The sequence below is a fragment of the Hippopotamus amphibius genome, chromosome 8, assembly GCF_030028045.1.
Source record: "Hippopotamus amphibius kiboko isolate mHipAmp2 chromosome 8, mHipAmp2.hap2, whole genome shotgun sequence".
In the NCBI taxonomy this organism is placed as follows: domain Eukaryota; kingdom Metazoa; phylum Chordata; class Mammalia; order Artiodactyla; family Hippopotamidae; genus Hippopotamus; species Hippopotamus amphibius.
In genome coordinates, this window is record NC_080193.1 from 84,788,136 (window position 1) to 84,813,636 (window position 25,501).

Consider the following 25,501-nt stretch of genomic DNA (forward strand, 5'->3'; position numbering starts at 1 on the left):
CACCGAAGAGCAACACAGAGTATTTACAGGTCCCTGAAAGAGCCAGGATCATAGTAAAATATTTTTAAAATGAAGTTTCATGAGACTAATTCAGGGAGCTGAGCAAAGAGAAGCCGGCGTCATGGAGCTGAAGGAGGGTAATTAAGCATGCAGTCTTACCACTTACTTCCTCTTCATCACACCTGTGGCTGCTACGATGCTCACCGACCTCTGCATGAGGCTGAATCATGACAGGGATAGAACTGTACAGCCTCCTGCTTATTTTTGTCGCCTCTTTTCAACTCAGGTCCCATGAACCCTGAGGGTCTGGGGGAAAAAGATCTAGGGAAAAAAAAATTCCAAGGTAGCAGAACACTGGCTTTTAAAAGCATTTAATAAATCATAAACAAAAGTGATTTTTAAAAGAATACATTTACATACGGACATAAGCAAGACAGCTGAAAGGTTCCAAAATAGAAACCAGGAGCATATGGCCCTGAAGCACCACATGCTTTGGTTACACTCAGAAAGCATGCGTCGCCTATTTGGACAAGAAAATCCTGCGTTGCAGTGCAATTTGCCGGCACGTTGAGGGGTGATTTCAGCTGTTCATAGAGTTTTTTATTTCATGGTCTCTTCTGCATTTTTTTCTTCTGCATATTCTGTTATGGTGCAAGTCTGAGCAAAACTGGCCTGAAATGATGCCTGTTTAGAATGACAGTCACAGGATGGATGGCCTGGTCCAAAGAGGTGGTGGGCTGGGAGTGGGAGGAGGACAGTCAGGAAAAAGACATGCCATTCTACCTGGAGGGGCCAATGACCCCGAGGGCTTCGGTGTCACCGTTCCCAAATGCAGAACTGGCCAGACCACACGTCCTAAGCTTAGATTGGACACATCACAGTGAGCTGGATTTTGAAGCTTCACCTCCAAGACTCCTCAAGGGAGAGGCTCTGGACCAAGGCTGAGGCTAAGCCAGCAGGGGGCAGTCTTTCCCCAGAGAGAAAATCCAAAGGTCAGAGACGGATGGCGTGGTCTTTGAAGGGGCAAGGGGGGGGGGTGTGGGTATGGGTGTGTGGGTGTGGGGGTGTGTGTGTGTGTGTGTGTGAGAGACTGAGAGGCTGTGAGGGTCTAACAGAGTGAAGCACTGTGTGAAGTGAATGAGGAGGGCTGGCCAAGCTGCAGGCTGAATGAAGTAATGACTTTTCTGATCAGTTTCTGCCTGACTCTAGGCCACAGAGCCATAGTGCTCAAAAACTATGCTGGGCCTCACCAATATATACTTTTTATCCTTCAGTTGCTGTAACAAGAGACTTTAAAAAGTGATCAACCATGACAAATCTATGGGTCCCTCTTTAATGAGCTATGGCTAACATATTCATCCTCAATCCAAATTGTGTAAATACAGCCTTAAATCCGTAATGCAGCTGATCGCGCAATCTATTGTTGGGACTTAAAACAAAAGCGACAGCAGTAAAATTTACACACACACAAATGACTCGCCCACACCCACTGCTGTGACAATAATGATGGCCCTTCTTCTCAAACGATACAAGTGGAAAAAGCTGATCCTTTTGCCAGTTGGCTTCAGAGAAATCAACTAAAATCATTTTGAGTAAATATTACCCAGTGCTGTGACCTTGGGTTTGGCAGACTGCGGGGATGGAGGTACAGGGAAGTGCCCCGTGCACTGCATTGTGGGGTGGCCTAGGGTGCGGGTGCCTGTGAGCTGGGGCATCTCCCCATCACGGTGCTACAAAGAGTGTTCAGAGTACGACATAAAAACAGGCAAAAGGCAGGTCATTTTGACCCCTGCCTTCTCACTGAAAAATGTCAGAAGGATTTGAAGCAAAAACAGGATGTCATACTAACAATTATTCTTCTCAAGAAACTGGAGCATTAAGTCAAACACCAAAGATCACTGCGACCAAAAGGCCAGGGTGTGTATTTGATATCAGGACGAACAGGTGTTCAGTTTTCACACTGGATGCAGAGGTAAGAGCCTAACCCTCCAGGCAGGCTAACTTCCCCCAGAGTGTGTGTGTGCATGGTGACGATGCAGGAGGGTTAGAAACCACTGGCTTCAGCGACTCCCAGCACTACAGGCAAAAGACACTTTGTTAACCACAGGTTGACACTCACTTTTAAAAACATTGTTGATACCTGTGCCTCCTCATTCTTAAGAACTGAAGAGGAACCCCTGCAGGGGGTTGTCTGCCTGATGACCACCTTCCTAAATCTAAGGACTCTCCTGAGATTTAAAGGGTGTTGTGTTTGGTTGGCTTGTTTTCCTAAGAGAGGCTGACGTTGTTCTTGCATTAATTACCCTTAAAATTGCCAAGAGATGAGAGGTGGGAAATGGAAACGGAGCCCCCAATTCTATTTAGCCGATGAGAAAACAGATTTATGAAAAGTAACTAAGAAATGGAGAAACAGTATCCGGGAGGGAGGCCTGTTCTCTCTGTCAGGCCCCAGGAAGGCTGTGATCCACTTTCACAGGCAGACGACACTGCCTTCCCAGTTTGTAAGGAAGCAAAAAGGCTGAAGAATGGCAGAGGGCTTGCCCCAAGTCACTCTGACGCAGGAAAGGGCAGAACACTCAGAGGAGCCCAGATGAAGTGAGATGGAAGCAGCAGCCAGTTGGGTTCACGGGTCAGAGGAGGACAGAAATGGCACCTGGAATCCTGCAAAGTGTACAAACAAGGAGGAGCGGATCCCTGTTCCATATGCACCCAACAGAGACCAGGACGCATAAGAAGAGCAGGCTCTTGCAGGTGACCTGGCCCCTGCCTTTCTTCCCAGCGAGGTTGACAGCGCTCTTTCCCTGCAAGCAGGCGTGGTCTAATGTGATCATAACAAGAAAGTCACCCTGCCCAAGGAACGCAGTTTTACATGGCGCCGCCCTTTCTCTCGGACCAACATTCCCATTTTGGAAACAAGATGCAGTTCTGGGCAAGGTCACAGCAGGAAAGCAACGCCCAGCATCCAGCCTCCCGGGTCACGCCCCTCTCTTTGGGCTCTCTGGAACCCAGGGGGGCTCGTGGCCGTTTCTAAGCCAGCCATGATTCCTGCCAGCCCAGGACTGGTCCAGAGTCCACGTAACAGAAGGGTGGGGCACCCCTAAACCACTCAACTGTGGGTTTAGACTGGCTTCACCTGTAACATGACCTTTACAGGCTAGGGATCCCCGAGAGACCATTTTTCCTTCCATACAGCAGCAACATTCATCTCAGATATCAGGAAAACAGACATGTGACTTAAGGAACTTTTTTTTTTTTTTAAAGAAAAATGTGTTGTCAAAACTTTCCCACTCAACAACTTTTTGATATCTTGCTCTCATGTTCAGTGAGCTAATTTCCGACCGTTTGTCTCAGAGTAATCCCAGAAATCTGTGCAGCATTGGCACGAAGGTGGTAGCACAGATGCCGACAGACGTGTAGGTGACAAACTTGTAAGGCACTTCTATCTCCAGTCTCCGCCTGGCCTCCTTGTTTCTGGTGACCACCTTGAACCAGGAGTATAACACTTGCAGGGAGAGATTTTGTACAAGCTGACGAACCAGGAGGATCAGCACAATTCCCACCGTAAATTTGCTCAAACCCAAAACTAACAGGTCCCTGGTGAGCGGTGGGATGTTCTGAATAACAGGGAGAGGTTCCGTGGGCTTGGACACGAGCTGGAAAAAATGGTTGATCCAGAATCCTATGGTCACCCCAGCCCCGGCGGCCATAATGGTGGTGGTGTCCGCTCTGGTGGGGCTGTAGTAATCAGACGAGGGGAAGTTGTAGCACAAGAAGAACGGCACCACTAAGACACACACAGGGAAGAGGGGGCTGGCTGAGTCCAGACGATCGATGAGGGTCCAGGCAGGGTAGGTGAGGACGATGAGGACAGCGGTGACCAGGACGCCACCCAGCACATCCTGCGGGAGGGAAAAGAATGATGTGAGCCAATGAGTGCTCCCCTGTCTATAGGTATAATTTTGAGTCAGATATAATTGATTTGACATTTGAAATACAATTTTTATATTGGTTTATTTTATAATACATATTTTAAAAATGTACAGGTGTAGACATTTGAAAACAGGAAAAATACAACAATCACACTATTCACGTTATGTCTTTTCTTCCAGTTTTTCTGTCTTTTGAAATAAATTCTATGTTTATTTTCTTAATGCATAGCTATAATTACACTATTTCTTCAATCTTTTTTTTTTTTTTTTTTTGAATTCTGTACTTTAAAAAAAAAATTTTTTTTGGCCATGCCCCACAGCTTGCGGAATCACAGTTCCCCAACCAGGGATTGAACCCGGGCCACACCAGTGAAAGCACCAAGTCCTAACCACTGAACCGCCAGGGAATGCCCTTCAATCTATTTTTTATTTTTATTGGCCACGACACACGGCATGTGGGATCTTGGTTCCCCAACCACAGATGGAACCTGCGCCTCCTGCCCAACTGGAAGGCCAGTATCTTAACTGCTAGACCACCACGGGAGTCCCCAATCTATTATTTTCTTATTTAATATTATGTCACAAGGACTGTCATCATCTCCACAGAGGTGGCGTCATCCTCTCTTGGCAGGCAGGGGTGGGGGCTGCAGCTGGCTGGAGGAGGAAGTTCAGCTTCTCCGGGGGCCACATTCACAGCAAGCACACCATCGCTACTTACGGGGTAAGTTTATTTGGGGTGGCTTGAGAAGGCATTTTAGATGTGGTGGTGCTGAAGCTCCTTCATGCCTGTCCGGGCACTGCCACTCTGTCTCCAGAGACAGAATTTCAAATAATGTCCCTACTTCATTGGGTACAGGCACCGGGCTTGATTTAATCAATCCTTTATATTTTAGATTACGGTTTTCTTCCTTCCTCTGTCCCTCCCTCCTTCCTTCCCTATTTTTTTCCTCTTTCTCTCCCTCCCTCCTTTGCTTCCTTCCTTAAATGCATGTTTAAAATATTTTTAACTCCTTAATGTCATCCATTTTCTTCTTCCTTTAGCGTTCTTACAGCAAAATTCATTAAGTGAAGTCTTAAGGTAACCAATAGATGAATACGTCTAAGAGAATGAGGAGCTTGCTGTGCTTTTGTTATAAAGTTTTGTGTGGATTATTTTGAAAGTTTACAATTAAAAAATTGAAACACTTTCCTCAATGCAATGGAAAACCTGGAAAACACCAAAAAGTAAAACACATGCGTTGTAGAAAAATTAGAAAGCACTGAAAAGTATGAGAAAAGAACCAGATCCTTATTTCCACCACCTAGAGTCAACACTGTTTATATTTTGGCATCTTGCCTTCTACTCTTTTTTTTTTTTTTCCCATATAAACATAAAATAGGATACTAAAGGCTTGGTCTTTCTTTCCCCTAATACCTTCATTCATTACTTCTCTTGCTTAGTTTCTAATAAAATGACACCTGATTTGAGTGAACAACGGGTGAGAATCAGACCTTAGAGATAAACACCGAGGCTAGAGCAAATTTCACAGAGTAGAGGGCATCCTTTCTTCCTTCCAGTGCCCGTGTGTGAGCGCCTGCTGTATGCCAGACACAGTGCTAGAGGATCCAGTCTGAGCCAGACAATCACAACCACATCTACGTGGAGAGTCTAGGGGAGAGACAGGCGACTGCTGCTGTATAGGAGGGGAAGGGATGAGCCTGTGCATCTTGATGGTCCTTTGGGGCAGGAAGGAGATACTGCCCACAGGGCCCTAAAGGCCCGTCCACTTCCTAAAGCCTACATCTGGGGAGCAACGTGAAGCCACTGACGTAGCTCTCCTTGGGTAACAACATGACAAGAGTTCTGACAGCAGTGAGGAGAACGGATAGGAGGGGGCAAGAGTGGGGGGAAGCCTTGTGTTGCTGCATGTCCTTCATCTGGCACCTGGGCTTCACCGGCTTTCAGTTCTGCTGTCATCCTCCTCCTCAATTATCCCTCAGGCTTCACAGTCCCCATGATGTTCCTCCCCATGACCACCTCCTGTGCTATGATTATGCATGGATGTTGCCTTATCTTTGGCAGGGTGCGGGGGGAGAAAAGCTTCATGTAAGTTTCTGGGTTACCAAAACTTGAGCCAGACTCTTGGATTGAAATTTTTACACCTGTTGCCTCCACTTCTTCACCTTGAAACACAGCTGCTGTCTAACTAGACTTAGATGATACACTGTTCTCAAAAGGCCACTTACTAGACATTTTCTGGTTGTTTCTTCAGCATCTGACTTTGACCCAATAGCCTCATACCTCCCCTCAGGGATCCATGAGGTTCTGGAAAATTGTGGAGTTGGAGCACAAGACCTGAGTAGGCTGATCATGATTGGTACGCGGGTGGTTATGTGACCTAAACCAGTCCAATCAGACTGAAATGTGGGGTTTTTGCTTGGAATTCTTGGAAAGAGATGTACCTTTTTTTTTCTGAACACTGGGCCCTGTAGATTTACATCCTTTACTTAGCAGACCTTTAATACTCAGCTTTCATTAATGTTACCCTACATCATCCTGGCTCTTTTCTGACCTCCGTGAAGTCTTTTGCTTGGTTTTCTCCTTTAGATCCTAAACACGTGCATTTCCACAGATTCAGTTTTCAGGCTCTGCAGAGAAAAACTGTTGAATAGTTTGTGTAGGTCCATGGCCTCATCCCTTTACTCTCTACTGGTGTGACTCTCAAATCTCTGTCTCCAGTGTTGTGTTAGTTTCTGCTGTACAGCACTGGCGACACAGACTTGAGAGTCATGCTGGTAAAGGAGGGGGAGATGAGGCCATGGATCTATACAAACTCTTCAATGGAGAAAAACACACAGAGCCTGAAAACAGAATCTATGGACATGCCCATGTTTAGATATGCCAATAAAAATTAATTTTTAAAAACTGGTTGAATAAGCTATTGTATATTCATTCAGTGGAATACTATGCAACGGTAAAAAAGCAAAGTGCAAACAACAACAACAACAACAACAACTGTGTCTCCAGGAATCTCTCTCAAACTTTAGTCCTGCTTCTTTAAACTGAAAGCTAGATATTTTCATTCAGATGTCCTGTCAGCCCCTCAAACCAACCTGTCTAAGATAAAAGTTACCAACAATCAAAAAGAAAAATGAGTAAAGGAAATGAGTACTTTATAGAAAAGGAACTATGAATGCCTCCTGAACATACGAATACACACCTACATTTATTCATAATAAGAAGTGGAAAGGAAACTGCTGAGGAGAGAAAATTTACATTCACACACAAATCAGTACACAAATGTTTACAGTAGTTCTATTAATAATCACTCAAAACTGGAAACAATGCCAGTGTCATTCAAGGGGTAAACAAACTGTGCTACTTTCATACAATGGAATACTTCTCAGCAATAAAAAGCAACAAAATACTGATGCAGGCAGCAGCTTGGATGAAATCTCCAGGAAATTAGGCTGAATGGAAAAAGCCAGTCTCCAAGGGTTACATACTGTGTGGTTCTATTTATATGACGTTCTCTAAAAGACAGAACTACAGGGATGGGTCTAGGGGGCGGGGGAGGGTGTGACTGCAAAAGGAGAGTGTGGGGGACTTTCTGGGGCAATGGAGCTGTTCTGTGTTGTGGCGGTGGTTACTCAAATCTATCCTGGTGTTCAAATCCAGAGAACTATACCCCCAAAGCAAAATCAATTTCACTGTTTGTTAATTTAAAAAATAAAATAAAAAATGACATTTTAAACAAAAATAAGGGATTTCCCTGGTGGCACAGTGGTTAAGAATCTGCCTACCAATGCAGGGGACATGGGTTCGATCCTGGGCTGGGAAGATCCCACATGCCGCAGAACAACTAAGCCCGTGCGTCACAACTACTGAGCCTGTGCTCTAGAGCCCACGAGCCACAACCACCGAGCCCATGTGCCACAACTACTGAAGCCTGTGTGCCTAGAATCTGTGCTCCCCAACAAGAGAAGCCACCACAATGAGAAGCCTGCGCAACGCAACGAGCAGTAGCCCCTACTCGCCACAACTGGAGGAAGCCTGCACACAGCAACGAAGACCCAACGCAGCCAAAAAATAAATAAAATTTAAAACATAAAACAAAAAAAATTAAAAAGCTGGTGGACTCTTTTATTTTTACTAAACATCGGTGTTGGGTATGCTGTGTGTAAAGAAGTGCTCTGGACACCCAGAGGTTCCCACAGGTCCCCGCCCTCCCTCCCCCTCCCCCACAAACTGCTGAGAAGGTACCCCATCAGCCTTAACAAAGTCCAGAAGTTTGACAACATTCTCTTGATGAAACAGTAGCTGGTGGGAAAGGGACTCCTGTCTTTTAATCATATGAGTGCAAAGTAGCACAACCCTTATGGGGAAGAACCTGGTGGTATTTTTTAAAAATTACACATTCATTTAACCTCTGACCCACCATCTCACTCTAGGACTTGACCATGAAGACACACCTGCCTGTGTCTGTAACAAGGTATTTACAAGTTGTCCATTGTTGTATCATCTGTAATAGCAAGAGCCTGGAAAAATGCCAAATTCTACCTATAGGGACCAGTTACATCTAACTATGGTATATTCATACAATCAAATACTCTGCAGCTGTAAAAAGGATGAGGAAGCTCTGATATGGAATTTTAAAATGCGTGGTACAGAACAGTGTGTGCAGTATGCCACCATTTTCCTTTTAAGAAAAGGTGGTAGAACATATGGATACATTTTTACTTGGTACACAAACAGATTCACTCCAATGCAGAATGCAGGGGATGGAATTGGGAAGGAGACTTTTCACAGGATACCCTTGTGTACCTTTTGAATTTTATAGCATATAAATGTACTGTCTCCTTTAAACAATTAAGTGAAATAATTCCGTCTCTCCTCTTTCAAACAGGACCTGCCTTTTAATTCCCATATGAAGTGGGGATCTGAGGTGAGCGTCCTCCACAGAGGATTGGGCATACATGGTGATGTGGGGGGGAGGTGCGACTGGCCTGCCAAAGCATCACCTGCTGGGAACTGAGGGTGTCTTGCCTGTGTGCTTTAAAGGCACACACGTTTTCAGGGGAGGAGGAGGGCCATGCACAACGAACTCGACACCCCACACCAGCCTCCACTCTCTCAGTGGGGAGAGGAGGTTCTGCACTCAGAGTATCTCCTGGCAGCCCCACTGAACTCGAGTCTGAGCCCTGAGGAAGTCAGAGAGCATGGAAGACTCATTTTGCTTCCATCTACAAAACACAGAGCTAAAGAATGCTGCTTGGAGACCCTTCTGGCAGAGGGCTCTCCAAAGGGAAGAACCCATTCTTCCTTAGACCTCCAGGCCACAGTGCCCCATGTGGGCACTTCATGACACCACCTAGCAGGACAAACGTAGAGCATCTGTATCAGCCACTGTGGCCTTTGAATTAAAGTCCTGGGCACAGATCTGCTTTGCCTGGGGAAGCAGCCAGAGATGCTGCTGACACGCAGATCAGCAGGGAAGGATACTGATGGGACCACAAAACTCAGAGCAACAACAGCATCTCCCAGATCAGCTGGTGGGACAGCATCAGAAAGCTGCTGGGCCTGGAGGGCAGTGGGCAAGACCAAGGTGCTCAAGGTCTGGACAGAGAGCCTGGGCAGAGACCAAGGGACCCAGCAAAGCTCCCTTCATATCATGGCGTCCGACAGGGCAAGAGGGGTACTAGGGGTGCAGACTGGTTCCTGAGCAGATGTGAGACTCCCTTGGCAAAGTCCAGACATTTTTGGTGTGGGCATTTCTCTTAGGGGTGGGGGTTAAACACAGTTTTGCAGAGGACCCGAGGTTCCCAGTGACCCTGTAGGTGTCCAGGGAAATTCGTTTATTATACATATTTCTGTTGGTCTGCCCCAGGTCACAGAAGCTCAGTCCTAATGACCGCTCCTCCCTCTCACCACCTCTGACCACCAGTCACTGTATTCCACAGACTCCCCCCTCCTTCATTCACAAGTTCTGGCTCCTACTGTCACCTCTGAAGGCCCACTTTTCCACCTAGACCTTCATTTCCCTCCTGCCGGCCAGGATCCTGTGCACAGCATTCCCTGACTGCCTCCATGGTGAATGTTTCAATAGCTGGTGTTCTCCAATTCTAGTGTGCACTGGAATCACTCAGGACAATTATTAAGATGTAGATTTCAGAGGACTGCCGTCTGATTCTGATCTGCAGTGTAGCCCAGGAGCCTGCACTTTAACACCCCAACATCATGCTGATGACGTGAGTCTAAACAAACACAACTCTGAGAAATACCAGCCTCTGCACTGAGAGTCAGTCCTGCATGCTATGGCTTTAATTAACCTACCGTTCCAGGGTTTTCTCTCCTTCCTCTCCCATTTGAACTTTCCATGCCAGTCAGATAGGTCTACTCGTTTTTCCCAAACATGCTTTGAACAATTTTATCATAGTCTTGCATTCCTCTTACGTATACATTTTAACCATCTCTATCTATTCAAGATCTTATCAGCTCATCTAAGGCTCAGCTCAAAAACTACTTCCTTTCCAGAATATCTTCCTGTATCTCTACAGCTGGGAATAAGCTGTCCCTGCACTGAATGTAAAGGCACCTGCTTTTCTCCTGAGTTAATTATGACACTGATCAGCAAGGAGGAAGTTCTCTTCCAACTGACATTATTCCCCAAAACTCCTAGCACAGGGCCTAACACGTAGGGGATATTCAGTTACAGAGATTAGGAGAATTTAATGTCTTTCTCGCTTCAGAATACCCGTAATATTTAAAACCCACTGTTACAATACAGAAAAGAAAATGTGTCTTCCTTCCTTCCGTCTTCCTTTGTAACCGCAGTTACCAAATTCCTGGACATCTGGTTGGAATATTCATCATAAACTAATTCTGTTTCTCTTCAATGCATCAGGAGACGAGACTATTTTGGTTCACAGCCTTAGCATTTGAGGCGAAAGTAATTTTGGCCAACATGGCTACTGCTGTAGAGATTGTTCCTTCTAACCGCACGGTTGGATTTTTACCCATAAAAGGTGGTATTGTAATAAAGACAATTTAGGTATTTTTGTAACAAAAATACTTGACCCATTTCTAATGAACTTTCTAATTTGGGGCTCTATGTTTCTAATAATACGTTTATTCTAAACAGCTTCTAAAAAATAAGGACCACCCCCCCAAAAAATAAAAATTTAAAAAATAAAAAATAAAAAAATAAAAAATAAGGACCAGAGTGCTTGAAAATTCAGGGACAACATTTTACACTAATTTTCTCAAGCTACTAAATTCACAGAGAAGAAAAACTCACAAAACCTTCATCTCAGGATTGGATCTGCTGTTTTAATTTTTGCAAATTCTAAATGAGGAGATGATTTCTTTGGAACTGCACTGCCCTGTGTTTGGCACAGGGCCTGGGGCTAGAGGGAAAAGAGTCCACAGTCCTCTGGAACGGCCAAGGTGAGCTGTGGGGCAGAGCACAGTGCACAGAGCATGACGCAGAGTTGGGGAGCCACTAGCCAGCACTGGGAGAATTCTGTCCAGAAAAGGTGGATGTGGGGAGCAGCGGGAGAGAGGAGTGTGTGGAACTCTGTGGAAGATGGGTAAAAGATGGTGATGCAAAAAGCATTTGATAAAGACAAGACAAGAGGGTAAAACTGGCCAAAATGCAATGTGCTTTACTTTGCAAAAAACACATTTAAAAGCTCCTTTCCAAGAAGAACATAATTAGACTATAAAATACACAAAATATTCACCACTTAGATCCAGGGATTCCACTCCTAGGAATTTATTCTAAGAAAATAATCAGAGAAAAAGCTGCTTACAAAAGTTTGGATAGAGATGATTGTTGTTCAGTTATTTCAACCCCTACTGACAAAGTCTAAAAAGTAACACATGCTCCACCATAGAACAATGAGAAAACACAAGTAAGCAAAAAGAGCATAAAGAATGGAGCATACATCTCAATAGGAAAGAATCTGGAAAGACATAAATCAAGCATGGTGCAATGATGTTTTCACCCAAAAATGAGATAAAAATACATATTGCTTTCTTGTTTAATAACATAGCAGGAACATTTTCCATTTGAAAAGATACATTTCTGCAACCTCTTTTTTTATGGTTTCAAAGTATCCATAAGTGAGATAATATCAAGCAGAATACAAACTCTGCATGAAGGATGGTCCTAATTCTATATAAATATACACTTGCATGCATGGATAAAATATTAAGAGTAGTGTTTTTTCTGTTTGGATATCACAGATGATGATTAGCTTCCCCAGGCTTTGCAAATACTTTCTCAATTTTCTAGTCAATTTATTATAAAAACATAATCAGGGCAAAAAATTAGGATGTTAAAATCAGAATGTTTCAAAATAAACAATGGAAATAATTAATTGATGCTTATAAATTTTCATGTCACGCCAAAAAAAAAAAAAAAAAAGAAATGCCCCCAAGAATCTACATGATAATTGATACCGTTCTTCCGTGATGTAAGTAACATTTAAAATAAAGGTGTATAAGATGTGTTGCCAGTGCTACCCTACAAATCACACTGAAATATAATAAACCTTTCATTCAATTTACCATCAAGGTTTAAATGAAGCCTTTTAAATTATCTGGGGGAAAAAAATCATTACATGAACCTAACATTTTCTAAAGTTAAAATGCAGAAAGACCTAAATGCCTTTGATTTTTGTACCTACTCTCATTTTCAGTTATAAAAGTTAGCATACAGATAAAAGCTTGAGCTTTGTTAGACCTCATTACCAAAAACAATAATAAAGACAGGTAATCTAAAGTGTTTAAGAAAGAATCCTAACGGAGCTATCCCAAGCATGAGAACAAAGTTTTGTGAATACTTACATAAACACATAAAATTGTGTTTTTATTCTGAGCCAAACAGAAACACTCCTCTTTTTGGTAAACATTTCTAGATATTTCAACAGCAGGCCCTAACCCTGAGAACTCCCAGCAGTTGTGAATGTTGACCCTATATCACACTCCCATCTGCGGTTTACCGGGACAAATTTACATTCTATCTCCAAACATCTTCGCTGAAGAATGCTATTGAGCGGACCAACGCAACACGAGGTTAGCGCTCCAGAAAGAAGGGGAGAACAAACCCATTCATTCGATTGTTAGGAAAGAATGCATTCAGATCTTGGAACTATTTACGCCGAGAACTCTATGATTCTGGCATCTTCCCCTCTGCCAGGTCCCCCGCTGAGAATGTGAAGGGCCCTCTCTGCCCTTGGCTGCCTTCAGAGAGCAAGCTGAAGCCAGGAGCAGCGTAAAAGCCAAGAGCCACTTCTTTGTAGACGCAGTGAATGCTCTGAATGCAAGCAGACCCTGACATTACAGCAAACTTAATGGGGGAAAATAAAACAACGCACAACGTCAAACCCTACAATTGTTTTAGAACATAATTTTTAGTTATAGATCAATGTTTCCTAGTTGATACACTCAGAATATTTATTCTTTTCCATGCTAGCTCACAATTAATTTCTGAGAATAACGCAGATGAGATTCAACAGAAGCCAAATAGCAAGACGGAGGCAACATTGTTCATGAATATGAATATAAATGATTATGGGGAGAAACCTACATGTTATGTAATTAGCATATGTATAGGGGAGAAAGAATGAATGCCTAAGTTCAAAAATATTAATTTCCTATGGAAACACACCAACGTCCACAGGGATGGATCAAAAGCGGGAAGCAGATTTACCTTGCCATGTGGTGTGAGTGTAAGCAGTAGAATCTCTTGATATTCACAGCTCTTCAAGTGGGCACTCTGTCATGACTGTTCTCTGAGCCACCTCAGATAGCCAAGCACACATCTAGGGCTGAGGGTCACCAGGCATGGAAATCTACAGTTATTTTGAAAACCCACCAGAGCACAGGAGTAACTACAGGAGGTAGGAAAAGGTATGCCAGATTTCACCTTCTGCTGCTTTAGAATAAACGCCCACTTGCAAAGTGAGCACATTTAAACCTTCATTAGAAACGATGTTGACACCTTTTCAACAGAAAGTGATTCTCAGTAAGTGTAAGAATTATTATATAAAACTTGGACGTAAGGCAGAAAACCTCATTTCAATGTCTTCTGGGGGCAAAGGCCACCCAAGGATAATAGAAGGAATAATACCTCGTTCACCTCACTGTGTGCTGCTGATTAAAGGTCTCAGACCTTGTGAAGTGACAAGCTAGCTGATAGATGTTTTTTTGGTAGAGATGCAAATAATTCCTGTTCAGTGGAAATGATAACCTCAAAGATAACGGTTTGTTGCCCTGTAGGTCAGTAACCAGTTCTGTATATAATCCAGCAGTCAAAGTCATACTTCTTTATTAAATTGTCTGTAAATATTTACTTCTTTATATCTGACTAGTTCCTTCATTAATAAGTCAGTTGAATGCAAATCTTTGACATTCATTCTATATTTGGACAAGAGTTATGATTTTACTGTTCAAAATTATATTCTAGCAAGTAGATGATTATTTCAATGTTCATTCATATGACTAATTATCTTGAATGACTAATTATCTTGAATGACTGAATATGCACATCCCCTGTAACAACTGCATTTTTTATCTTGTTTTCCTTTGCATATTCTATTTTTTTAAATTAATTAATTAGTTTATTTATTGGCTGTGTTGGGTCTTTGTTGCTGTGGGTGGGCTTTCTCTAGCTGCGGCGATCAGGGGCTACTCTTTGTTGCAGGGCGCAGGCTTCTCATTGCAGTGGCTTCTCTTGTTGTGGAGCATGGGCTCTAGGTACGCGGGCTCAGCAGTCGTGGCAAACGAGCTTAGTTGCTCTGCGGCATGTGGGATCTTTCTGGACCAGGGGTTGAACCCATGTCCCCTGCATTGGCAGGTGGATTCTTAACCACTGCGCAACCAGGGAAGTCCCCTTTGTATACTCTCTTTAAATGGCACCACTTTGCTCAAAAAGTAAATACGGCAGGTGTTACATTTCTTAATGTGATGATAGAATATGATTATTGCATGCTTTTTATATTAACTACAAAGGATTTAGGTATACAATGTACTTCTAAACTCTAGCCCACATACAGCATGATTTAAGAAACAATCACTCGTTTGTCTTGACTTCACAAAATCTAACAAGTCAAAACAAAAGATTTTCATGAAACGAAGTTTCCCACCCATAATTTGCATTAATATGAACAGCTCTCACTATAACAAAATCATGGGGCTTCACAGGTCAACAGGATTATGACACTAGATCAAACCAGCTTCCCAGGCAGGTTATAACATAGCCTTTGACAACTGCTAAGCAGCCTGCAAAAATGACAAGTATAGGGAAGGGAAACCTGCTAGAAGACACAAAAGACACTGTCAAACATTTAAGCGATTTTTCTCAGATCTGCGTGGGCAAAGGGCCACAGAGCATCAAGAGAACAGAAAAAGGTCATGTTTGAATGTAATATAATTGTTGAACAGGCCCATACAGGCTGAAATATACTTGGCATTGTCCCCATATTGGTTGGTATGTTGTGTATGGACTGTTTCAGTGCTTTTCAAACTGCGTCTTGCATGAGAGCCCATTGGGAACTTGTTAAAATGCAGAATCTAATTCAGTAGGTCCAGGTGGGGCCTGAGAATCTGCATGTCTAACAAGCTCCCAACTGATGCTGAGGCTGCCAGTCAGGGGACCACACTGTGAATGGCAAAGACTATCTCACTTCACTAACTTGCAGAGGCCAACACAGGCTCCTGATGGCAGGTCAGAGCTTCCTGAGTGCTTTCTTGAAATACACATTAAAAAATAAATAAAACCTTCTGGGCGGGGGTAGGGGAGGGAAGGAAGGGGACTTTGGGATTAACAGAGGCAAACTACGAGAGTGAGTCAAAAATCATCTGCACTCTGGCTGTAGAATTTATTTTAATTAACTTTTAGGAAAGACACATACATCATTTTTCCATATAATCTCCTTGGTTTTCAATACACTTTGTCCATCTGTCAACAAGCTTTCATATTCCCTCATTAAAAAAATGTTTTAGGCTGAAAATAGGTAACCAAGAAGGATGTACTGTATAGCACAGGGAACTCTACTCAACATTCTATAATAACCTAAATGAGAAAAGAATCCGAAAAAAGAATGAATATATGTATATGTAAAAAAAAAATGTTTTAGGCTGAGCTGCGAGCCACGAATGCACTGCTGTCTTCACTTTTTCATCAGAAGTGAATCTTCATCCTCATAGGGCTGCTTTCAGGGGACCAAACAGGTGAAAGTGCAATGGAGCAAGACCAAAACTATAGGTCGGATGCTTTAACACCTCAAGACGAAGTTTTTGCAGAGTGTTGACAGTGTGGGTAGAAGTGTGCAGATGTGCATTGTCATGCAACATCACAACGCCCCTGGATAGTAGTCCTCTGTGTTTAATCCGAAGTTTAGGCTTCAGCAGAAACCTTTTGAAACCCAAGTCTGTCGTGGATTATTTCATAGGCAGAGCCATGGCTGATTTGCAAATGATTTGCCACATAATCCACTCTCACTCATCTATTCAACAGGATCATATCACGTCTACGCTCAATGTTGTCATCAGTCGTGGACATAGATGGGCATCCAGCTCCTTCTTGATGGCTAACACTTGTGCAACCTTCCTTGAACTTTTCTATCCATTCATACGCACTTCTTTGCGACAAAACACTTTCTCCATACTGCACATAAAATCTTCGATAAATAACGGCACCAGGTACACCCTCAGACCACAAAAAACAAATCACTGCACGCTGCTCTTTTTTTGTGCAAATCACAAGTGGAGTATCCATTTTTGCTTGCACCACAGTTACAAATGAACTGATGTAACATGTTCACACCTGCACAGCGGTGACTGGGGAGATAGTAGCCTTGAACAGAAAGCACTGGTAAGACAGTGTGGCCAACAGAAGTTTTAATATAACTGGAGTGCAGATAATTTTTGACTCACTCTCATATTATATATAGAATGGATAAACAACAAAGGTCCTACTGTATAGCAGAGGGAACTATATTCAATATCCTGCGACAAATCATAATGGAAAAGAATATGAAAAAGAATATGAAAAAGAATATATATATATGTATAACTGAGTCACTGCTGTACAGAGGAAATTAACACAACATTGTAAATCAACTATACTTAAATAAAATAAAAAAAAATACTGGCCAAAAAATTTAAAAGATTAAAATATAAAACCTTCTGAATTTTATGAGTACTATATAATATACTCAGACAATACTTAAGTACTGTAAAAAAGTGATAGTGTAGCTTTTGAAAGTCAGAGTGATATTCCAATGAAGAAACACTTGAGTGTAAAGAGGTCCTAGAGAAAGATCTGAGAATTTTTTGTAGACTTGGTGACATGACTGCTCACACTTAGAGGAAAATAATTCTAATCCGTCATTTGTCACTGACCCCGGGGAATGTTGGCCCGAACCCTTGAGTTTCGGCTCTCTGTGCAAAAACAGAACTCTCTGGAGGGGATCCTTGGTAGCCCTTATATCAGACGAGGAACTGGAGATTACTGGAGACCTAAAAAATATCAGTCTTGCTCTGCAGACTGTTCTAGGTGTGTCCGATGTGGCCATACAATGTTTATGATGAGGCTGGACCATCTTGATTACAGAGATTGTCACTTTCTAGTTATTGTGTGTCAAGTGAGAAGACAGTAACGCCATATAACTATGAAAATGGAGAAATGAGATCCAAGATACACTGAGGAACAAGTTTGTGGTACGTGCGTGACCCTTTGTTTTCACACATGTGGTAAGATCTCGGGGTGTGGTGTGGAAACCACAAACCTATGCATATGGAAAAACTGTATGGAGGTTTCAGGGTTGGAAAAAATTCAAATAAATTACAGCATTTACAGGAAGCCCTGTGTGCATTTAAAAATATGATACATGAAGTGATTACTTCCTTTCCCCAGTGAGCATGGTTTAAGGACCATTCCCACAGACATACACAAACACAGACCTCAGTCGTGTTTTGCAATTAAAATTAAGTTCTAGACTTTTAGCTGATTTTCAGAGCATAAGATGCAAGGTAGCTAATTCACCTCTCTACATCTATCTGCTGTGCCCCAATTAGTGTTCATTCAATCACCAGCTGGGCATACTTTGGTAATGAGACCAATTCTCAGACAGTTTTATGCTGTGATGGACAAACCATCCATTTGCCCTTTATGGCAAGATAGACACTGCTATTTCTCTCCACAGGCAATTGGGCCAGCTCAACTCTCTAAACCCTTCAAGGTGAATTTCTTATTTTGAAACAGCATCACAGAAAAGGTGGATGGATATTAATTCTGTGGAGAATTTGGTTCCCTTTCTCAATCAGATTTGGGAGGTAGGATTATAGGGACTAAGAGGAATTTTGGAAATCAATGGTTTGTGAATTTTTTAATTGATTCTCAGACAATAAAAGGACCAAAGACAAAAGCACTTTGAAATCCATGTATTTTATTGCTAAAATCCACATTAAGTGTTGTTCTGTTTAAAAAAAGAAAAGAAAAGAAAAAAGGACAGTGTGAGGGAAGATATAAGAAATGCAAGTACCCAGTCAGTGAAGAATTATCATTCATCACAGCAAAGTTTAGAATCTTCCTTCTCATCTAGGAAATCCTTACATAAATAATAACAGAGTGCAAATATTTATTTATTAGTTCACTCAATAGTTATCCCATGCTTTTATTTTTGATTGGTTACTACACATCAAGAAATATACTAGGACAGAGGAAGAATAAGGCATAGTGTCTGTCCTTGAAATAAAAATAGCTTTACTGTTTTTGTCAAAAGCGATTCAGGGGACTTCCCTGGTGGTCCCTGGCTAAGACTTCTCACTCCCAATGCGGAGGGCCTGGGTTCGATCCCTGGTCAGGGAACTGGATCTCACATGCTATACAACCAAGAGTTTGCATGCCACAACTGAAAGACCCCACATGTCGCAAGGAAGATCCCGGGTGCCGCAATTAAGACCTGGTGCAGCCAAATAAATAAATATTTAAAAAAAGAAGAAAAAAAAAGGAATTTAGGCTCACTATTAAAATGCACTTCTCAGCCTTCGGTCCATAAGCAACTCCCCTTCCTACACACATGAGTTTACAACTAATGGCACCATACTGTACAAGCTGTTCTGTAACCTGTTTTTCATTGACTATATGTCATACACATCTTTTCATGACCACAGAACTACATTACTTTAATGGCTATATCACATTCCACTCTATGCAAATACCATACTTAACTACATCTGATTGATGGACATTTAGTGTATTCTCATTGTTTGCTACTAAATGCATTAATGAACACCCTGGAGGGGCAGTATAGAATGGTAATTAAAAGCATGGATTCTCAACTCAGATGGCTTAGTTTTAAGTCTCAGTTCAGTCTCTCACCAACTGTATAACCTTGGTCAGGTTACTTAACCTCATCTGTAAGACTGGAATAATAATAATACCTCCCTAATAGGGTCACTGTTAATTACCCTGATGAGGTAGTTAATACATGTAAAACACTTAGAATGGTGCCTAGCAGATCATAAGCGCTTTATAAATGTTAGTTATTATTTTTACTTTTACACCTTTGCAGTTATACGCCTTGGGGAAATGGGCTTGGAGTCTAGAAGGCTATGAATGTACACTTTAGCTCTTAATACAGTCTACAAAGTGCCCTCCAAAAAGCTGATACCAATGGATTATCCATAACTTTGAAAACAGTCATCCTTGCTTGGCAGGTATGAGATCTGGACACTCACTGCCAGTCTCACCAAGCTGGCTACGCTGATTTAAGTGTACACTATGGGCAAGTGGAAATAGCAAGATTCCAGTTCAGGGACACTGGAGGAGATGACACAGAGAATTCTAAACCTAGCAAAATGAAAGTGGAATAAAGACATTTCTGGAAAAACAAAAACTGAGAGAATTCATTACCAGCAGAATCATGCTAAAAGAAACACTAAATAAAGTAACTTAGGCAGAAGGAATGAGATGCCAGATGGAAGAATAAAACTGTAGGAAGGAATGAGGAACAACAGAAAGGATAAATATGTGGATAAACTTACACGTATATTAAGTATACAACAATAAAAATAAGTCCTTGAGGGCTGTAAATATTTGTAGAATTAAATTTCATTTAATAACCCACTCTTCCCAGGAAGTGGTAAAAGTACTAATTGCATTTGATGCTCATAAATCAAGGATACATGTTGTAACCTCTTGGGGAACCTCTAAAAGAATTGTGCAGACTTATAACAAACTAATAGAGGAGGGGAAAAGGGAGAATTAAAACACTTAATTAATACAAAAGAAAGCAAAAAAAAAAAAAAAGATAAAAAAGAATAGGTGGGGGAAAGTTAACAAAGAGCAATATGGTAGATTTCAATCCAAATATATCAGATTGCATTAAGTGACAACAGACTAAATACACCAATTAAAAAGCAAAGCTATCAAACTAAATTGAAATATAAAACTCAACTACATAGTGCTCATAAGAATCACAAAGCAAATATTAGGATACAGAAAAGGAAAGAAGTAAAAGGACGAAAAATGCTTTGCAAATGCTCACCAAAACAAAGCTTGTGTTGCTATATTAACATTAGACAAAGTAGGCTTTGAGACAAGAAACATTACTAGAGACAAAAAGGACATTTCATAATGGTAAAAGGGCCAACCTATCAAAGAGACAACAATTTAAAAACTGTATGTACCAAATAACATAGCTTCAAAATATTTCAAAATATGTGAAGGAAAAATTGACAGACTAAAAGGAGAAACAGACAAATTCACAACCATAGTGAGTGATTTTTATACACCTCTCCCAGCAATTCAGAGAACAAGCAGGAAAAAATAATGATACAGGACTTTGAAAAGTACAATTTAATAAATGACCTGACATATAAAACACCATATGCAGCAATTAACACAAAATACAACCATATGTGGGGAAATAAAGTAAATCTCCACAAATTTCGAGAAATGGAAGTCATAGAGAGTACCTTCTCTGACTAAAGGAAAATTAGTCTAGAAATAAAATTTTAAACAAAAATTAGAAAATTCCCAAATATTTGTAAACTTAAGTAATACACTTCTAAGTAACCCATAGGGGAAATCGAAGAATATTTTCAAATAAATGAGAATGAAAAATAATGTATTAATACTTGTAGGATACAATTAAACATATTTTTAGAGGCAAATATAGAGCCTTAAATGATATACTGGAAAAGAAGGAGGACTAAAAAATCAATGGTTAAGAATCTACTTCAAATATACTAGAAGATAACAGCAAAGTAATTCTGAAAGGATGAAAATAATAAAGAACAAAAATTAATACATGTACAACAGAGAAAATTAAGAAAACCAAAAGCTGGTTCTTTAAAAAGAACACTAAAATTGATAAGCCCCTATAAAATGGATCAGCAAAGAATATAGAATCAGGAATGAAAAGAGAATGAAAAGAGATCCTACAAAGATAATAGAGAGACTATTATAAACACTATTATGGCAATTAATTCGACAATTGAGATAAAATGGACAAATTCCTAGAAAAACACAACTTATAAAGGAGAAAACAGAAAATCTGAACAGTTTCATATATATATATATATATCATATAATTAAAAGCCTTTTCTCAAAAATCCAGCCTTTTCTGGATTCTCCAGATCCAATGAGGTTACTGACGAATTCTTTCAAACATTTAAGAAAAAAACCCCAAAATAACCTTATACAAATTCTTCTAGAAGATAGAAAAAGAGGAAAAGAGTTCCCAAATCAGTTTATGAGGTCAGCATAACCTTAATACTAAAACCCCCAAGAAAAAAAAATCACACACCAATCTCTCCTGTGAATATAGTTATAAAACCATAAAATCACGTTAGGAGAAAGTGAATTCAGTGATATTAAAAAAAGGATAATATACAATGACAAAGTTAAGTTTATTCCAGAAATGCAAAGTTAGTATAATAATAAAAAAAATCAGTATAAATTGTAACATTAATAAAATGAAGAGGAAAAATCACATGATCATCTCAAGAGATACAAAATATTTAATAAAATTCAATACCATTTAGGATAAAAAAAATAAAACTCATAGCAAATCAGGAATAAAAAGAAACTTTCCAATGCTGATAAATGGTACCAACAAAAAAATCTACAGCTATCATCATCCTTAAGGATGAAATATAAAATACTTTCTCCCTGAATTTAGAAACAAGGATAACCACATCATCATTTCTATTCAATATCATACTGGAGATCTAAGACCATGTGATAAGGCAAACAAAAGAAATGAATATTGGAGAAGAAGTAAATTTGACATTGTTTACCAATTACATAATTGTGTTAAGCAGAAAATCCAAAAGAACATATGAGCAATTAATGGAATTAATGACTGAATTTACCAAGATCACTGGATATGTCAATGTACAAAAATCAAATTATTGATTATAGGCTACAAATTATTAGAAAATGGAACAAATGCAATTTTCAGCAACAAACATATCAATGCTTAGGAATAAATCTAATATGACATGCAAGACCTCTACAGAGTAAACTAAAACATTACTGAGATAAACTAAAGATCTAAACAGAGGAATGTACTGTGCCCAAGAATTGAAAAACTCAATATTGCAAAAGATGCCAATTCTCCTAAGTTGATCTTTAGAGTCAACATAATCCCAATAAAAAATCTAGCACTGGAGAAAATGACAAGCTGGTTTCAAAATTCGTATGGAAATCCAAAGGGCCAAGAATAGCAAAAATAGTTTTGAAGAAGAACAAAGCTGGAGGACTTTTACTAGCTGACATCAAGACTTACTACAAAGCTACAATAAATAAGAGAGTGGTACTGGCATGAAGACAGACCAGTAAGCCAATGGAAATGAGTAGAGAGTATACTTACATATATATAAAGAGTGCATAAATAGTCATTTGATTTATGACAAAGTTGATACTTCAGTTAGTGGAAAAAAGACAATCTTCAATAAATAATGCTGAGTATATTGGGTATTCCTATAGAATAAAAATGGATCACAAAATCAATTCCAAGTAGATTGTATGTAGATCTAAATAAGAAAAACAAAATAATAAAACTTTTCAAACTAAGAGAATATCTTCATGACCTTGTGGTAGGCAAAAATATTTTAAACAGGACACAAAAAGCTATAAACACAGGTAAAGATTGATAACTGGAATATGTTAAAATTAAGAACTTCTGTTCACTTAAAGATACCACCAATAGAGCAAAAAGCCAAGCCAGAGAATGGGAAAAGAAATTTGTAATACATATATCTGACCAGTGACTCACCAATAAGTCAATAAAGAGATGTCAAACAATCCAATAAAAAATGGTCAAAGATAAACAGGCATCTCACCAAAGAGGATGTATAAGTTACCAATAAACACGAAAAGGGGCTGAATGTCACTATTCATCAGAGAAATCAAAATAAAAGCACAGAGAGATACTGCTATGCCCACTAGAATGGCTAAAATGAAACTGACTAACATTAGCAAGGGGGGCAAGGATGCGGAGAACTGGAAATCTCACACACTAGTGGTAGGCGTGAACTGATACAATTCTTCAGAAAACACAACCGGACATCCGAAAGCTGAACATACCTCATGATCCAGCAATTTCACATCTACATTCATATTCGACTGTAAAACATATATACGTGCTCTAAAAGGCACGTTTAAGAAAGTTTTGCATCATTCATAATGGCATCAAACTGGAAACAACCCAAATATGCATCAGTAATAAAAGAGATAAGTAAAATGTGATATAGGTCTATGATTTAATACTATAAAAAATAAAAATTAATGAACTAAAGCAACATACAATATGGGTGAATAACACAAACAAAATAGTGAAAGAAGCCCAATGCTGAAGAAAGCATACTGTATAATTCCATTTATGTGAAGTTCAACTAAGATATGGTGTCAGAGATCTTGGGAGTGGGTACCTTGGGGGAGATGCAGAGTAAAGGGCACAGGGACTTCTGAGGTACCGGTCATGCTATATTTACAGTCACCTGGGTAGTGATTCCTTGGGTGTGCTTACTTATCTCTCCTTATCCTCTAGGTACTACTTACACACCTATACCCAAGAACCAGGTAGCAGGTTTTCTGTTTATGAAATTCTCAAGTCCATTAGGAACTGCAGAATTTCCTCTCCACCCCTGGCTACATCATCATCACATTTATTAGATGAAGTGTGTGAAACACTGAAGCAGCATGTCTTCAGACACTCTTCTCCTAAGAACTGGTCCCTCAACGAGCCTCAAAGCTTTGCTCTGCTGACCACTGTTCCAGGCTCTCTTTTTACACGTCAAGACACCTGCCACATTCAACTCTGGGAGTTCTAGAAGCTCCAAAATGGAGCACCCATGCCCACACAGTATTTACTTTTGCATGCCACTTTCTATTACATTTTTCACATTTATTCCTAAAGTTAAAACAAAATAATGTTGAAAAAGAATATTAGACGTGCTCTCGCCTGGTCTCCTACAGTGAATGCGATATTCAGACTAATGGCTGAATCTTGTCAAATCTGAGTGAATAAAGTACAAAGAAATTAAAAAGACTGGTTTATGAACAGATACCAGATGATATCCCTTACAATCCACTCGACATTTACTCTGCACTTACTGTCAGGCACTGTTGGGAACTGTGGGCAAACAAAGGTGAAGAAAATAACTCACTGATGGAAAGACTGACATGAACAGAACCAGTCATATGCTTATATTATAGCTCACTCTTACTGCTATGAAAGTGATATTTCCATATTAAAATATCACTAAATGGGGGCTTCCCTGTGTGGCGCAGTGGTTAAGAATCCGCCTGCCAATGAAGAGGACACGGGTTCGATCCCTGGGCCGGGAAAATCCCACATGCTGTGGAGCAACTCAGCCCGTGCACCACAACTACTGAGCCCATGTGCTGCAACTACTGAAGCCCCGTGCCTAGAGCCCGTGCTCCAAAACGAGAAGCCACCACAATAAGCCCGCACATCACAGTGAAGAGTAGCCCCTGATCGCTGCAACTAGAGAAAGCCTGTGTGTAGCAACAAAGATCCAACGCAGCCAATAGATAAATTTTTAAAAATTCCAAGCAAGGAAAAAAATAAAATAAAATAAAATAAAATAAAATAAAATAAAATAAAATAAAATAAAATAAAATAAAATAAAATAAAATAAAATGCTAGATGACCTAAGGTACTTTGAATGAAAATCTCTCGTGTCCTTTTATCTACTGGAATAGAAATACTTGTATATAACATTAAAAGAAACAAATGCCAGGAAATTCACATTCTTGCTTTTTCTGTTGGTAAAATGTCATAGTGGGCGTTCCCCGGATGCCCACTTATAAGAAATGATCCTAAGCAGAGTTTCGCACAGTATGCTTAGAGAAAACTAGATGGCAATGGGAAAATGGACCCCAAAGCACGATGGAAATTGTCAGGTAGCACCCTGTGTCCATTCCTGCCTCGCCCTGAACTTGATTTTTTTACACACAGAAGCTTTTAAAAAAATGCATGTAATCAGTTCTTCTTTTGTGAATTATTCCATTTAATATCATGCCTAGAGGTCTTTTTCTATTTTATGT

General features: G+C 40.4%; 1 protein-coding gene across 3 annotated transcripts in view; it reads right to left on the bottom strand.

Moving 5' to 3' along the window:
* Positions 1-362: 362 nt before the first annotated feature.
* The window catches only part of SGPP2 (sphingosine-1-phosphate phosphatase 2), a 126,836-nt gene continuing 101,697 nt past the window's right edge, over positions 363-25,501 (bottom strand). For all 3 annotated transcript variants that reach the window (XM_057747248.1, XM_057747247.1, XM_057747249.1), the window contains one exon: positions 363-3,899. In XM_057747248.1, the coding sequence (XP_057603231.1) occupies positions 3,348-3,899 (552 nt within the window). In that variant the 3' untranslated portion in view covers positions 363-3,347. The remainder of the gene's footprint in view (positions 3,900-25,501) is intronic.